General features: G+C 32.3%; 2 protein-coding genes across 2 annotated transcripts; both read left to right on the top strand.

Annotated features, from left to right (window-relative positions):
• Positions 1–7,482: 7,482 nt before the first annotated feature.
• LOC101262390 (uncharacterized) lies at positions 7,483–8,897 on the top strand. Its single transcript, XM_004252151.1, has 2 exons — positions 7,483–8,299; positions 8,395–8,897. The coding sequence occupies exons 1-2, from the start codon at positions 7,483–7,485 to the stop codon at positions 8,895–8,897; spliced, it is 1,320 nt and encodes a 439-aa protein (XP_004252199.1).
• A 1,888-nt stretch (positions 8,898–10,785) lies between these two features.
• On the top strand, positions 10,786–11,637 carry LOC138340262 (uncharacterized). Its single transcript, XM_069291976.1, has one exon. It carries the CDS (start codon positions 10,786–10,788, stop codon positions 11,635–11,637), a length of 852 nt encoding a protein of 283 aa, XP_069148077.1.
• Positions 11,638–18,344: the final 6,707 nt, after the last annotated feature.

Raw genomic sequence — 18,344 nt, forward strand, 5'->3', positions numbered from 1 at the left:
TCATGTATGTGTATATATGTTTTTTTGTGATTTCCTTATGTTATGCTTGTTCTTGAGAAATTCATGATTTGTAAGAAAATGAGTTTTTATGATTAATGTTCCTCATGTTGTTGTGCATTAAAGGAGAAATACCTATTTGACTTCATGGGATGAGTTTATGAACATGCTTAAGTATGATTTTGAGGGTAATTGATTTCACTTAGTGGTTTCTTTCATTGTGTATCCTTCGAACTATGTTGGATGGGCTATAGCCCTTTTCATTTCAACTATTGTATTAAATGGCTAAATTGGGACAAGTTTAGACTTCCACTTTCCTTTAAGAAATTTTTTTGACTTTTAATGTGTTTTTACTCTTATTGTTCTAGTACTTTAGGTTATGAGAGGCTAAGTGGCATACATAGTTCGTTTTTGGGGTACTATGCGCCTTGTTAAATCTAGGGGGTACCCTAAAGTCATGATATTTTTATTATGTTCAATGACCTTTATGTCGGTGTATTATTTAGATTTTGGATGGTGGTGTCCAGTGCTTATTGAAGGCCTTATCTTAGTTTGGTAATGGAAACTTACTACGAAGACTCATCCTAAAAATAGGGTCAGGTAATTAGTGGGATTTATGAGTTGGCTTAAGTTTAGGATATGTGGTTTTGTTTTATCATGCTTGGTAGCATTAGGGGTTCGTGGTAGGGTTGGTGCCCTTGGGCCACTACCAACAAGTTGACTATGTCTATATGTCGCTTGTAATATTGGTTTTCCTTAAGATTGGATGTTTAACTCTGATTTGTCGTAGCAATGTAGCTTGTGGGCTCGTAATTTTGATATTTTAGAATTATATTTTGTTAGTGTTGGTCATTTGACAGGGTCTTAGTTAAACCTTGTTAGTTGAAAGATTGTTATCCTATTGGTTAGTGTAGTTAGATTTAGAAGGTTATGTTTCCAATGGGTTTTTTGGTTTAATGGTTAGAAATAAACTTTAGGTTTTGCCCTAGGTTGACTTCCTTGACTAGGTACTTACTATTCCTTTATGTTTAGGAGAAGCTTCTTATTCGTCTAAGATTGATGTTGTGTGGGCTTATACTAATGTTTGGATTGGTGTTGGAGATTTTCACGATAGCTAAGGACCAATAGAACACAATGAGTGGTTAGAAAATAGTAGATATGGAGCATAAGGTAAGTTTTCTATTTTGCGAGTTGGGTTGCATCTACCATGTTCCAATCTTTGCTCGAATATGTTGTTCTGTTGTTGGTTTTTTACTTTTTGGGTGAATCTACAGAATTCAGTTACGTTCATTTCAGTAAGCTGAGAGTTTGATACAACAATGGTTTAGGAGGAGTTTTGGTAGTTTTGAAGTGAATTTGAGGATTTCCTCTTATCCTGAGTTTTTCATTGGAATTTTCACTTCCAAAGGTTGTCTAAAGTTTGTCAGAGCATTTAGACTCGGTATCCTCATCTTTATGTGACTTTAGGCTGCATCTCTCCTTATACTTTTGTGGACAAAAGTCCTTTTAGTAGAAGGTGTTATAATGACCCTCTATGTCATTTTTTTTCTTATCCTTTCACGTTTAGGCTTTTTCGTAGCGATAACAAGTCATTTTTTACAACCTGGGACTGAAACTTCTGTTTTCGGGTCATTCATTTTGATTTTATTCAGGTCTTTGTATTTTGGAGACTTTGAGATTTATATGGTTGAGTTCAGTCAAATGTTTAGGAAGATTGTCTCATAGTTATATTCTAATAGTTTTATCAGCTCCAAAAAGGGCAATTTTAGGGTGGGGCAGTGTTGATTCAATCCCCAAGACTTTTGGTGTGAACATGTGTTAGTTAGGGATTTTAACTTTGAAGCTTAAGTGAAGGGTTGACTTTAGTCAAACATTCTTGGTAAATATACTTAAATGAGAATTCCATCAATGGAACTAGCTCTGAAATGTTGTGTTTTTTCAAGATTGACCTTTTATGTTGTTTCCTTGGCTTTTGGTCTTATTTTTATAATTCTTTTGGTTTTAATTTCAAAACGGTAAGTAGGTGACAGACCCAATTTTCATCAAAATGTCCTACAATTGAATAATTGATTGTTTTATTTAGTTTAGACTGTCTAATTTATTAGGGTAGCCTACTTTGGTTTATTTTAATCGGGTCCCGAATTAATTCCGAGGATCCATTTGGTGACTTTGAAAAATAGTAAAATATTGTGTTGCTGGTCCAAACCTTTAGCAACAAGAATTGAGTCTTATTGTGACTAGATATAGAGTTAGCAACCAGAATGAGTGCTATTTGAATAGAAAAATATCAACTTCAATCCTAATTTTATAACTTTGATATGGAGCTAGGAAGCTCTGATTCAGGTGATTAAAAGTATAGTGTGATTATGGAGGTTGTTGGTACGTGGTGGAATGATAGTGTTGTGTTTTTAACCTTTGTTTGGGGTAATTGAAGTTTTTGACTTAGGTTTTTTGTCATACTAATTTTGCATATGATAGTTTGGGATGTTTTGAGCTTGGAATTGAACCTTATTTTTGGGTCACAAGCTCGGCTAGTCAATTAGGATCTTTTCACCTAGTCAATTTCTGGACTTTTAGTGTGAGTCACACATTCCTATTTAGATTCCATTTTGGGTCTATTTTAAATTTTTGCAATATTATCGTCAAAGTGTCAGTATTAATATTGTGATCAATAATTTGCTTGTTTGGCGGTGTTTGGTGACATTTTGGTTAGGGATAGCCCGTGTCTGGTTGATTAGGAGCGCTTGTGTTCAATTTTGAGGTAGGTTTTGTTAAACTTTCTTAATTGAACTTCGAAGATAATGCCCAATGTTGGTACAAATTATTTTTGGATGGTATTTCCGAGGTCTTTACCTTTTCTTTTGTTACTTAATAGTTTCTTGATTTTGTAGGACCCTTGTCTTATTATGGGTGTAAAGATCCTTTCTTTTTATATTTTGTCTTTGCTTCTGGACTAGATGATATTGAATATTTTAGTTAATATTGATTTGAGGTTCCTTATAGTAGGATGGACACTAGATGTTTTAAGGTGTCTTAAATAAGCCTGTAGTTATTGTTTTTTGTCTTTAGGACTTATTTTATGTCATTATTCATGTGAAGATACTTGTTATGTTGGTGGCTTGTCATTGTCGTGGGTTGGTCCTAGTTATACTCAGTCTAGCACTGAAATGTTGTGATTGGGGTAGGTGTCACGACCCAACAAACTGGGTCGTGCGGGAAGCTACTCTAAATCCAAATGTAAAAGAACCTTATATCCTAACAACTAGAAAACATGCAAAATTTAAAAAGAACGAAGGAAAGTAAAGGAAATTTAAGAATTAACCCATTCGAAATACCACTTCACAAAATAGTTTACCAGTCCCCAAGGACCTAGTCTGACAAGTAATAGAGCCGCTAAGACAATAATAAGGCAAATTAAACAAAATACAAAGTTTCCACCATGCGGATTGAAAGTCAACGCTGCCGGAGGATTTCTTTATCTTCACCTAAGGAAACATCAGAAATCCTGCATCTGGACTATGTTAAAAGATATAGGTAAAGTCGTATCAGTACAACTACACGTACTGGTAGGCATCATCGGCCAATGCGACGCCCACTTCATTATATATGAACAAAACAATGAAACATCATGTCTGGACCACTTGATTCTCCACCCTTAGACAATTTTTTTCATCACCTTCCAATTACCACCTATTTCTTCCTACATGGTCCAACCTAGATATGTTAACAACATTGTATACTACTACTAGAACTAACACAACTAAGACTCCATGAGATCACAGCTTAACATTCTAACCACATTGTTTACTACAAGTATCACTACCTCCCTTAAGGTTCAATTAGATCATATATTAAACAAACTAACCCCACTATATACTACAAGTACCACTACCACCCTTAAGTTTCCATTAGATCACAGCTTAAACATACTAACAACATTGTATACTACAAGTACCACCACAACCCTTAAGGTTGAATTAGATCGTAGTTTTAACATACTAACCACATTGTATATTACAAGTACCACTTACCTCCCTTCAGGTTCCATTAGATCCTAACTTAAACACACCCAACATGTACATACATATACACACCTATGATATTGAGCATAACATATTTCACTGTTCTCATTTTATCGCATGTAGTTTGCCCTATCACGGGTCCTAAAGTAAAATTGTTAGCATGCTAGACTATGGCAATCTGATCCAAGTTTTAAACCGATGTGGCAACCAATCCAGTTAGTGTGCCAAAATGTGGCAGTCTATCCTAGTTAGTATGTTGGAACATGGTAATCTTACCCCAGTTAGTGTGGTGGAACGTGTTAGTCAATCCCAATAACAACAACAACAAAACATTAAGATCACACCATGAAATCATGATTTTATGGTTTCAATATTCATATATCTCATTTAACATCTATGATCAATAATGCAACATGAATACATATAGAATTATCATGAAAAAAAAAGCTAGTTTATATCAAACAATCATAGAATCACAATCATCACCTACTCACATGCTCAATTATGTGTGAGTTCCAAGTTTCGCTACTATTTATCTTAAATCTACACAATTATCACTACAACGTTCAAAGATAATATATTTCCGGAATCTTTACTCATACTGGTACCATAATTTAACAAGTAAAACCATTTAATAACACATTTGAGAACCTCTATCGATTGTCGTCTCGACACGACACTAACCCCATAAACATTTAATTATAGCAACTTCACTCAAAATTACTAGTTGCGCGAAGATCTACACCTACTTCATATTGTTTGAATTCATATATTACATGATAAGTATTGATTTGAAACTACTCAAACATAGAAAATCTGACCTACCTGGGCGCCAAGTAATTTTAATAGGTTTTGATTCCGTTTTCCAACTTTGTTGGTGAGTTTGGTCCTGAACTCGCAAGATTCTACCATCTCTATACTAGAAAGCTCACTTTCCTTCTTTTCCCACATTGAAATAATCTTTATGAGGTTTCTAGAGTAATGTAAGACCTCTTAGGTTATTTTTAAAAGATAAAAAAAAAATAAAGATTTTATTAAATCACAGTTCTGCCGCACCAATACCGCTTTAGCGGGGTAAGTTGCCGCTGCAACGGCGCATAGCGGGACAGTGTCTAAAACTCTTGTGTCTCCTTACCCTTTCTAAATAACGATGGTTCAAATCATTACAAGAGGGGTCTTCCCTTAATTTATCTCCCCTTTCATTGTTTTGAAATCTCTTCTTAATCGATTCACTTGCTGATTAACAGTGGGCATGTTATATCCTTAATTAGCTTATGATTATAATATTTGGCTCAAGGCCATAGGTGAGGACCAGTTGGATCCCATGTTAGTAATATTTTGTTTGGTAGTGTGGTTTCATTGACTATATATTTATTTAATTTTGAGTACCTTGTTTTAATGTTGGTATTTCCATTCATTGCATTATTTGCTCATTCTCTCAAGTTTTATCGTATGATCCGGGTATATGCATTGGAATAATTAACATTTCTTTAATGTAAATATATTTATAAAATTCCTAAATATTACATGAATTTGCTAACATAGTCTGGTCACACTTCACATGTAATTGTTTGGGCGATTGTTTTTAGTTCATAAAATGACTTAACAAGTTTACACACCTTCTTTTCTTTAATAAAAATCACAAAGTCACTGGGTTGTTACATGTTATTGTTTTTCCATTTATTCTCCACGTAAGAAAGTTGTTTTAACATCCATTCGAAGAATTTGAAGGTACTATACCGCAACTAGCACAATTAACATCTAAAATGATGTAATTCTAGTAAGTGGATATTATTTGTCAAAATAATCAAGGTGTTCTCATTATAAGACTAAGACAACAAGTCTTTCTTTATATGTTACAATAGTTCCTATAGGAAGATCATCGAACTCTCAAGTATGGTTTCTTAAGATTGAATCTACCGTAAAAGTGATTGACTCTATCTAAAAATATGAGGCCACAAAATACACTTATTTTTCAAGATGAATTGTTAAAACATCATATCTGAAGAAAGTCTATTTTCTTTGAAATTTAGTATGCCTCTGAATATCATTATTAGGTACATTCTTTTTTGATTCATTCCAATGTCTTTTAAACCCTCAACAAGATTCTCTGATGCGCCGTACTTATAAACCATACATAAGCATGATTTACAATTTATACCATATCAAATAAACATAAAATCCAAAGCCTCAATATTCTATTTTGACCCTTTTGGAAATAGGAACTTACCCTTTGAAATATTTCAAATTGAATTTCCCTACTTCTAATTTCTCATATGAAATAGATTGTATTGGAATTTTTAAATCACTATATTTAAAGATTTATTGCTTGTATATTATTTAAGTGGTGTATTAATATTCAACAAACTCTGACCAAGCAAAACTTCTTGTTGCTCCATTTATGATAAACCCTTACTTATAAATAAGACATTCAACATTTCCTTCAAAGTGCAATTTTCTCTTTTCAACAATTCCATTGTATTGAGGTTACTATGAATAGTAATATGATGGATGATTCTATTTTTAAATATATTTCGGCAAAAGGAGATTCATATGCTCCAAATCTATCAATTTCTAATCATGAAAATTTTTTTATACAACGGATTTTCAACCTTAGTTTTATATTACCTAGATGTGTCTATTACTTCATATTTACCATTCAACAAATGGACATAACAGTATATAGTGAAACTGTCAATTCACATTTTTCCACCATGAGATGGTGTTGACTTCACATCACAAATGTAAACGCAAATCAACTCTAAGGGATTAAAATTTCTTTCAACAAATTTACAAGAATGATTAGTTTACTTAGATTCAACATAAAGGCTTTAATAAAAATAAAATAGGAATAAGTCTTCTTCTCAAATGCTCTCAGCGCACGTTAGCTTAACGTGAGCTGAAAAGTGTCAATGGCGAGGGGAAGAGTAAGGGGACGTGGCCGAGGTCGAAAACCATTGGTAATGGATGATAGTAGCTCAAGAGGAACTCATGTGGAAGAAAAGGGCTCACAGCAGCGGGAGCAAGCTCAACAAGAGGAAACTAATTATGAAGATGAGCTAACTACAAGTACTAATGAAGCTAGGAAATTGAGTTTTGAAACTCAAAGTACAAAGGAAATGGAACGTGGAAGCTTAGATCTAAAGGGTTTTGAAAATGAGATCCAAGTTGATAGAACAGGATCAAAAAGTGTTGAGAGTATGGATATGGTGGAGCATGTAGAGAATGATCAGGAACAGAAGAAGCAAGCAGCTGAACCTTGGGTAAATATGTTCAAAAATAATAGAGTTGCGAGCAATGGAATGCAACTAGCCTATGTTCCACCACAGATAGTTGATGGGCATGCAGTAGTGCAGCTTGAAGAGAAAGAGGTTCAGGAGGAAGAGCAGAAATGGAAATGTGCCCTTATTGCCTATGTGATTGGGAATGCCCAGGGTATAATACAATGAAGAGGTATATAATGATGAATTGGTCAAATGTGAGAAAGCCTGAAGTATTCCTTCTTGTTGATGGATACTATTTGATCAAGTTCCAGAAATTAAGTGATATGAATGAGGTTCTGTTTTTAGGACCATACTCAATCAATAATCGACCAATAATTCTGAAGCAATGGTGTCCTAAGTTTGAGTTTGGAAATGAGTTCTTAACTGAAATACCTTTATGGGTAAATTTTCCAAAGTTGCCTTTGAATTGTTGGGGAGAAGGATCCTTGAGCAGTATAGCAAGTGCAATTGGATTGCCCATCTTTGCAGATGAATGTACTACTAAGCAAACTAGGATTTCATATGCTAGAATGTTAGTAGAAGTTAATGTCACACAATCTATTCCCCAGAAAATCACAGTAATGGATCCTTATGGGAAGACATTTTCACAGGAAGTGGTGTTGGAATGGAGGCCTCAGTATTGTGATAAATGTCAGAAGATTGGACATGTATGTCAAGTGGAGAATGGTTTAAATGAGGAGATAATAAAGAAAAGAAGAGCATGGAAGAAAGTCACACAAACTTGGCAATACAAAGGGCCAATAACAAAGAAGACTGAACAAGAGAAGAAGAAGGAGCATAGCCAAGAGATGAGGATGAGGCCACAAGAAGAAGAACAGATTTCAGAAATAGTGCAAACACCAAAGAGTAATGCAGTACAGGGGCATAGTCAGCTGGAGTTAAGCTTGGATAAATTTCCCATACTGAAGCCTATTGCAACAAGGAATGGATTTGAGAGTCTTATGAGTGTGAAATCTGCTTCATTCTCTGTTGATAGAGGTGGAGCACCAAAGTCCTGTTGATGAAGTGGTTATTTTGGAATGTGAGGGGTATGAATAAAAGGTATAAGCAAAAGGAGATTAAACTGCTTATACAAAATAAATTGTGTTTAGCTGGTTTAGTAGAAACTAGAGTTAAAAATAATAAGCTGAGTTCAGTTCTTAAAGGGATAGCACTAGGATGGCAGGTTCTACACAACTATGAAGATAGTGCTAATGGCAGAATTTGGGTGATTTGGGATAATAATTGGTATGAAGTCAAGAAAATTTCCAGCTCTACTCAGATGGTGCATTGCCAGGTGAATGAAAGGAGTAAGGGATACCAGATTATACTAACAGTAGTATATGGTCTTAATACAGCTCAGCAGAGAAAGAGTTTGTGGAAAGAAATGGAAACTCTAGCACATGGTATTACACAACCTTGGCTGATAGTAGGAGATTTTAATGCAGTATTATATGCTAAGGATAGAATAGCTGGGGTTCCTGTTACTAGTAATGAGATAAAAGATTTTGGAGAATGTGTGAGAGACATGGAGGTTAATGAACTGCAATGGATGGTAATTACTACACCTGGAGTAATAAGCAGTGTGGAGAGAGTAGAATCTCAAGCAGAATAGATAGAGCCTTTGGCAATGATGAATGGATGGATAAATGGGGACATGTAGTGGTAGAGTATGGGAATCAAAATATTTCAGATCATAGCACTATGATGTTAACTATGGAAAAAACTCAACAGCATGGGAAATATAGTTTCAAATTCTTCAATGTTTGGACTGAGCATGAGAGGTTTTTGGAGATTGTAGAAACTGCATGGAGAAGACAATATGGTTATGATTCAATGAAGAAGGTGTGGTGTAAATTGAAGGATCTGCAGTATAGACTACAACAGCTGAACAGGAAAGAATTCAAGTACATTGGGAGGAAGACTGAACAGGCTAGAATAGAGGTGGCAAATGTTCAAAGTCAGCTGAATGAACAAGCTACTGATGAGTTGGTTATGAAGGAGAAGGAGTTATTGATCAATCTTGAAAAATGGTCCTTAATTGAAGAGAATGCTTTGAGACAAAAATCAAGGATTAAATGGATTCAACTGGGAGATGCAAATAACAAGTACTTTAGTGCAGTCATTAAAGAGAGAACTCAAAAGAAGCAAATAAGAAGTATTATGGGCTTAAGTGGTCATATGCTCTATGATTCTCACGAAATACAAGAGGAGTTTGTGATGTTCTATAAGAGCTTAATGGGGACTTCAGCAGGAAAGCTACCAGCAGTTAATGTAAAAGTGATTAAGAGAGGGCCTGCATTGACACAACAGCAAAGAGTTCAGCTGTGTAGAGAAGTAACTGAACAAGAAATAGTTGAAGGATTGAAGTCCATAGGGGATGATAAGGCACCAGGGATTGATGGATACAATGCCTATTTTTTTAAACATACTTGGAAGATAGTTAAAAGGGATGTCATTGAAGGTGTGGAAAATTTCTTTAAGACTGGGATGCTACATAAGGAGTTTAATTGTACATTAGTGACACTCATACCAAAAGTGCAGAATCCCAAAACAGTGAAAGAGTATAGACCAATAGCCTGTTGTACAGTGATGTATAGATCATCTCCAAGGTGCAAACTAATAGAATCCAAGGGGTGATTCAGAGCATTACATGTGAAAGTCAAGCAGGTTTCATTCCAGGAAGGAAGATTGCAGATAATATAGTACTTGATCATGAATTGGTTAAAGCCTATACTAGAAAGCATATCTCTCCTAGAAGTATGTTGAAGATCGACCTGCAGAAAGCCTATGACTCAGTAGAATGGGATTACCTGGAACAAGTAATGTGTGGGCTAAGATTTCCAAACATGTTTGTCAATTGGATAATGAAATGTGTTAAAACAGTCAACTACTCCATAGTTGTTAATGGACATATCTCAAAGAGTTTTGATGCAGCTAAAGGATTGAGACAAGGAGATCCAATGTCTCCATTTTTGTTTGCTATAGCAATCGAGTACCTGAGTAGGCTGTTGAAGGGACTTAGAGATGAAAAGAAGTTCAAATATTATCCTAGGTGCTCTAAACTTAACATCACTCATCTATGTTTTGCAGATGATTTACTATTGTTTGCTAGAGGTGACTTGGATTCTGTTAAAGCTATGCAACTATGCTTCTCACAATTCTCCCAAGCTTCAGGATTACAAGCAAATCTTAGTAAGAGTTCAATATATTGTCGAGGGGTTGAACAAGATGTGAAGAATCAAATGGTTCAGCAGCTTGGATACAATATGGAAGAACTACCTTTTAAATATTTGGGAATACCTCTATTAACCAAGAAGATGTCAGTGTTGCAATGGTACCCACTCATACAGAAAATAATGGCAAGAATCACCTCATGGACATCTAGAAAACAATCATATGCTTGAAGGGCTCAACTAGTGCAGACAGTGCTATTTGGAGTGCAAGCTTATTGGGCTTAGCTATTCTTAATTCCAACTAAGGTAATCAAAGTAATTGATAGCATGTGTAGAAGTTACCTGTGGTCTGGTGTTGGGAAGGTAACTAGGAAAGCCTTAATAGCATGGGAGAAGGTATGTAGGCCAAAAAATGAAGGAGGGATGAGGCTGATAAATATGGAAATGTGGAATAGAGCTGCAATAGTCAAACTGTGTTGGGATCTAGCAAATAAGGAAGACAAGCTGTGGATCAAATGGATACATGTTTACTACATAAGAGGACAGAGTGAATGGCAGAAGAGAGATCAAGCTAGTTGGATGATCAGGAAGATAATGCAGGCTAAACAAATTGTTGATCAAGCTCACATTAAAGAAGGAAAAGGGGTGATAAGGCAAATTTATGATACTCTGAGAGGGGAGCAGGCTAAACCAGTGTGGAAATGTCTCATGTTCAAGAATCCAGCAAGGCCTAAAGCTATATTTTTACTGTGGATATTCATGTATAGAAAACTGGCCACAGAGGATAGGCTTGTTAAGTGGGGGATAATACAAGAGAAACCTTGTGTACTGTGTGCAAATGAGGATGAAAGGCTGGACCACATGTTTCTGCATTGTCAATATGTGAATGAAGTATGGAAAAGAGTTCTAACATGGGCTGGATTCAACAGCAACAGAGCCGGGACATGGACACAGCTGATTCAATGGAGCATTCAACAGGGGAAGGGGAAGTCTACAAGAGCTCAGCTATTCAAATTGTTATTAGCTGAAATGGTGTATGCAGTCTGGAATGAGAGAAACAAGAGAATATTTGATGATAAGAAGACTTTGATAGATGAGATAGTTAAGAAGATTGCCTTTGTAACTATAGCAAGATCTCCTATGAAAATTTGTAAGATGATTAGCCATAGGAAGATTTGAAGCTTAGGGAGTTTTTTTGGTTTTAGGGAGATGTTTTTGTTTGATTAAGCATGCTGAGAATAGTTGCTTGCATTGTAATGATTTTCGGTAATTAATGAATTGGTTACCAAAAAAAAACATAAAGGCTTTGTAATTGACATGTTCAAGAATTTATGCCAGAAACAGTTTGACTCAAACAAGTGTTAACGAGCAAAATTATTGATTTTTAAAAGACCTTCCATGAGGTAATTTTTTTCGAAAAATATTTTTTTTACTTCTTATAACTTTATCAAATACAAAAATGGTTTTAGAGTTAGCACATTTCCATAAATCCTTTTGAGAAGGTAATTTGCATAACATTTTATTGGTTGTTACAGAATTACTCGTGACCATAGTCTTATCGGGTCCAATATTGACAATATGACACAAATGTTTCTTTTACAACAGAAACATGATAAGTCACTTTTCATAATTATTTATTAAGTATATATATAATTTGGTGATTCTTATACTAGTCATATCATATACTATTAAAGAGAGACTGAATGACCACAATATCAATTATACTTCAAGAATTTTGTGTTTATCATGAGTAATGAACCCCCACTTTTAAATATGATTTCAAAAATATTTTTCAAGTATCTGAAATTATTTTTCACATACTTTCCCATCCTTTTAAATTTTATATTATCTGTTTACATATGTACATTAGTCAAATAGGTGAAACGTCGTGCTGACTCAACAAATAATCAATCTTAAAAGAATTTAAGGAATAGATGAATTTAAAAGGATTCACCACCAAATTTAAGGAAAAATAGAAAAATGATTAATTAATTTAAAAAAAATCTGCAAAATCAATTGATTCTAGGTAAGGGTTCAAATAATTTTGAAGAGAAGGTATTAGGTATGCTTCGAAATCTATAATTGTCGGTCTCGACTAAATTTATTTTTTTAAAATTGAGGAGGAGATAAAACAATATACAAGTACAACAATCATGTGATATGCGTACATAATTAAAAAAAACGATAACATAAGAAACGACCTAAGCTTTGCCTAATATCAATAATATACATAATAATGAAGTCTGACTATCTTCCTCGGAAAGCAACTTTGGGTTACCGATAAAGAAACTTAGTAAAAGTTTTAGTAATGAATAAATATGAATAAAAATTAATGAATTAAATAATAATAATTTAAAAATAAGCCCGACTTATGAACACGGTAGGCCTTGAAAATCTGCATTAATTTCGTCGAAAAATTTGAACAATTAAGGTATATAAACTTACACTAAATTTTCGTCTTTTGAATTGGGGAGGCCTCTAAAATCGACAAAGAGATTTTTTTCACTGGCCATTTTAACTTTTAATATTTCCAAATTCAAAATTGATTTAAATAACCAAGAGGAAGACTAAGCAATAATCATATATATATACACACACACACATGTATATTAGGCCCACCTATGTGGCGCTACCACACACTAGAAAGTTTCCTTTTAGTTTATTTATTTTATAAACTAGTTTTTCTCTTTAATAAAAGTTGTAACTATTATCAAGAGTTGTAACTTGTATGAAATGTTGTGACTTTAATGAAGAGTTGCGACTTTTATAAAACGTTATGACCTTTTTGAAGGATCATAACTTTTACAAAGAGATGATTTTTGTGAAGGTTATAACTTTTTAAGAAAAAATAACTATTTTTTCACACTACACTTTGTTGTCTATAAAGAGAAAAATTTTCTTTCATTTAAAAAAATGAAAATTCTAAAGTTCCTCTTCTCCTGCACAATTAACTGATACCATTATTGTTTAAGTTAATTCTATTATTGTTGCATCAACATTTTGGTAAATAGAATTATTCAGTGTTGAAAGTATGTAATCCTATAAACCGCAGGTAATAGTGGAGAATAATTTCCTTAACGTTCAGCGGGCTCAAATTTTTCCTCTCTGTTTCATTCTACTCTTACTGATTTTGGTATATTTTTTACAGCCATTAATTTATGGTTATGTTATTAATTGTTATTTTTTAATACATGTTTTAAACTTCATTGTTTGTAATCTTATTATTACAATTATTTGTTAGTAGAAATTAAATAACATATGTCAATTGAGTATGCAAGTTCTCTTTACAGAACTTATTGAAGGTACAATAAAAAAATTCTTAAAGATCTATATTACCATCTCTTGAAGATGAAATTTGAATTTTGTATGCTACTGTAAGGCCATAAAGACCATATAAACCTTAGCACACCTTTGATGTGCAAATAAAATTAGGAAGCGAACACAAAAATTAATAAGCATTTGACATGGGTTTAAGGATGTGTCAGATATAGAGAAACATGACTAGACTTAAACTCTTTTAATTTAAAAAATATAGATAAATACACGACAAATTAATAGTTAATATTCAATTATGAAGTACGTACGGATTCTGATTTTATTGCAAGTCGTAAATATTTTTTTGAAGTAATAGATGTTTTTCTCGATACTGTGATTGAAATATAACTGTAGTTTTAAAAAAAATACATCACTTTGGTATGTTATTTTTAAAAATAGACAAACAAACTGAGTAGTTTTGTGTAATATTTTTCCCTTTCAGTATATATAGAATAAGTTATGTTGTTGTCCAATATGATACATTTTTCCTTTAATTTTTCATTTTAATAATTACTTATGATATATTTAATTGGAAAACTTTACAATGATATAATTAAAGCAAAAGGTCGAGCTGAACTTTTATGCTCGTTAGAACTCTAATATTTGCACATTTATGGTTAATGTTCATTTCATTCTCCAAAAATATGAAATAGTAGCACTTCGTAGAAGTAAAAGAATTAATTATAAAATCAAATTAAAGAGATTAATTGAAGGATAAATGATAAGATGTTATAATTATAATTTCTTAGTTTATTAATGTTTTTAGTGCGTAATCTTGTATTTAAGATGATATAGTGTTTTAGTCTTCATGACTGATAAATTTTAAGTATTAGTTTATATATGATTTATGATATTAAATTTTCAATAAAACATAATTCTTAAGAGTGTATGAGAAAAATGTAAATAAATCAGAAAAAAATATGAACTACAAAAAAAAATCAACAACTATTAAATAAAATACACTCAAGTCAGTAGGGAATTAATAAATAAACATGATATAAACAAAAAAAAATTAAAAAAAAAAGTCAAATACAAAATAGAGCACAATAACAATAAGAAAGAATAAAAAGCAATACTACTACTACTACTAAATAAATAGTAATAAAGGTGAAAAAACAAATAATTAAAATCACATGTAGGTGGATATTAACAACCGAACCTATACTCAAAAGTTATTTAAAAAATTAAGACTAAGTGAAACTAGTAGCGTATAATAAATGGAATAAAACAGAGTAAAAAAATAAAAAATTAAACAGTAAAACGAAGAATCTCAATGGAGAAGATAAACCTTCGTCTAGTATGGAATTGTTGGTTTGTATCTGTTGCTGGAGTTGGGAGCTTCTGGTTCATTGGGTTCCTATGTCTTCTACTTAATTGGAGTTGGCCGGAATGTCTATAAAACAAGAGAATAAAAATCGTTAAAATGAAAAAGGGGATGGGGACGAACATCATTTGTATTGGTTCCATTCATCAGATTTGGGTTTCACGCAGGGGCGGAAACCACCTTGGTACAGGGGTTCATCCGAAGCCACTTCGACGGAAAATTATAATATTTATACATGGTTTTGATAATATTTTATGTATATATAGTACATGTCAAACTTTTTTCGGCTACTCCGTGTATCTATTTTTTTAAAATTATGGAACCCCTTATTGAAAATCCTGGCTCCGCCACTGGTTTCTTATACAAACAATTGTTGGGTTTTAAAGAAGATGTGAATGAAAAATGAAGAGTTGCGAATTTTATGAAAAGTTGTGACTTTTATGAAATGTTATGTTTTTTATGAAAAGTTGTGACTTTTATGAAACGTGACAACCTTTCGAAAAGATTGTGACTTTTCCAAGGTTTGTGACCTTTCTGGTAAGGCACAATAAGAACATTTTCGCACTACCCTTTGTTTTCTATAAATTGAGGGATTTCCTCTCATTTTAATATAAAATTCATGAATTTCTTCAACTACTAAATCTAGTATCTAAGTGTACTTTGTTGCCGTTAAGTAGTTCGCTTACACCGGACTTTTTGGTATCCATACTCTAGTGATTGAGATCATTTTACCCTGGGAGGTCATATTCCAAATCGAACCTTTGATAATAGAGGGGAATAATTTCCTTAAGGGACACGGTGACTTTAGTGGACTTGATCTTTTTCATGTTAAAAATATTCCAGATTCTGATACGTGTTATACAGATTTTAGATTTGTGAATTAATTTCAGTTATTCTATTCTTTTGTTCTTTGTTGGTTCATTAAACTTGATAACTTTGTGTTTCTGCAAAATTTGTTGGAATAAGTAAGATTCTTTAGACACATTAAAAAACAATTCTACATTTAAAAAAATATTTCGTACATCTTTTTAAAAAAATATGTTTCTGATTCTAGTATTGCTACTAGTTTTAATTTTCTAGTTGTAAAAATGTTCTTACACTTTGTTGTCTTACAAAGATGTTCAAAGTTTTGTTCTAAGTATGTTTGAAATACAAGATGAATAACAATTTTAAGGAAATTAATATACTGTTAGTATTTTTTATATTCTACTGATTAGGAGAATCTTATCATGGAAGTAGAAGATACATGCATTACTTCTCCATAATTCGTTGCCTTGTTTAGCAAGGTCGAAGTGAGAATGTAATACAGAAAATTTTTATAGTATTCCATTTAAAGATTACCAGGTAACCTTCTTATTAAATTATCTAAGAAGGAAAATAGTTTCTAAGAGTTATCATCTTTGATTTTTTATTTTTTTTTCTATTATGTGTATCTTTGGAAAAAGATATGCAAACCATATGTTGTTGAATGAATTTTTTTTGGCAAATATTGTTGCTTTTAAAATTCTGTAATTTGAAAAATTGAGAGATGCATATTTTTGTTTGATAAAATAGTATGTCTAAATGTTATAGTTGGAAGACTATTTGATAAGAAAAATATTTCTATGTGATAAAGAATATGTGTTATTCTGTTTGGAGATAAAAAAAGACTTTTGTAGTTTTTAACTCCATGAGAAATGTTAGTGTGTTTGATTTTTGTAGACTAATAATTTTTGTGGTTTTATACTGTGGATAAATTGGACTATGCAATTGGTTTAAAGAATATGAAAACTTCACATAATAAGTTAGTGGTGTACTTTTGATTTTCTATAAACTTCAATGTATTATAGAAATAAATTGTACAATTTTTTTGTCCCTATTGTTAGTATTTCAAATACTAAGTGGTATGTCTATTTATGATAGAGGAAAAATACCAGTGACTTACGATTTATTATTTTGTGTCTCTATGGAATAAACTTTGACATTGTGTAAACATTGTCAAAGAGAATTGCAGCACTATAATTCTTTCGTAGAATAATATTTCCAACATTAAAATATGTGAAAAAACTATTTTCAAATACTTTAAAAATAGTTTTGAGATCAGATTTAAAATGTAAGAGTTATTTACTTATGATTAGACTCGGTGACTAATTTCACTTTGGAGCAAAAGATATGAAATTCAATGATACTTTTGTATTATGTTATACCCACAAAATTCTTGGAGTATATTTGGTATTGTGGTTGTTGAGTTTCTCTATTGCTAGTATATAGTGTGACTAGTATGAAACATCCAAATTATATATATACTTGTTAAAAATAATTGTGTTCTTATATGGAAAAAAATATCACGTAAAATGTTGTGATTTTTTTCATGAAAAAATATGTCTATTATAATAAATGTATTTGCATAGACATGAATATTGGTGAATAGTCATTTGTTATGTTTTTGTAAAAATAACATTTGGACTATATTGTCTTTATTGAACCCGATGAGATTTTGTTCATGGGTAGTTCAATAACAATCATATTGAAAGTTGTGAAAATGTCCTTCTGAAAAGGACATTTGATAATCTAAACAATGTTTGTATCACACAAAATTGTAAGAAATAGGAACAAAATATTAATGAGGAAAAGACTACCTAGCGAAGAACTTTTCAAACTCATTGTTTTTATTTATTCTTACTTACTTGAGTCAATGTTTGTGAACACTTGGTGCATGTCAATTACAAAATCTTGTAAGGAAAACTGATCAACTTAGAAGTTTTGCCTAACTTTGAGTGCAATAAGTAAAAATGTTATGTTTTTGTGGAATCTAAGTATGTTGAGCATTCTTATAAATCTGTTGAATGAAATTTTAATCCCTTAGAATTGATTTACAGTGACATTTGTGATATGAAGTTAACACCATCTCATGATGGTAAAAAGTATTTATTACTTTTATTGAGAATTTCATTAGAAAAGCCTATGTCTATTTTCTGAATGGTAAGGACGATGCATAGAAATGTCTATACAATATAATATCGAAATTGAATATCAATTTGGAAAAATATAAGAAGTGATAAGAATGGAGACTATAAATCTCATTGTGCAGAAATATGTTTGGAAAGTGGAATATCCATCAAACTACTGTCATATTCACCTCAATCTAATGACAAATCGAACGTTGAAAGAAATGATGGATGCATTATTTATAAGTTTGGTTTTACACAAAACTTGTGTGGAGGAACTATCCTTACTTCAAAAGGGAACAACAAAAAGTTGCATTTTA

This window comes from Solanum lycopersicum, chromosome 12 (assembly GCF_036512215.1).
Source record: "Solanum lycopersicum chromosome 12, SLM_r2.1".
Taxonomy (NCBI): domain Eukaryota; kingdom Viridiplantae; phylum Streptophyta; class Magnoliopsida; order Solanales; family Solanaceae; genus Solanum; species Solanum lycopersicum.

Coding starts and splice junctions, on each gene's coding strand:
- LOC101262390 (XM_004252151.1), top strand. CDS start 7,483: ATGAATTGGTCAAATGTGAGAAAGCCTGAAGTATTCCTTCTTGTTGAT. Junction 8,300..8,394: donor AGGTGGAGCACCAAAGTCCT/GTTGATGAAGTG, acceptor AATTGTGTTTAG/CTGGTTTAGTAGAAACTAGA.
- LOC138340262 (XM_069291976.1), top strand. CDS start 10,786: ATGTGTAGAAGTTACCTGTGGTCTGGTGTTGGGAAGGTAACTAGGAAA.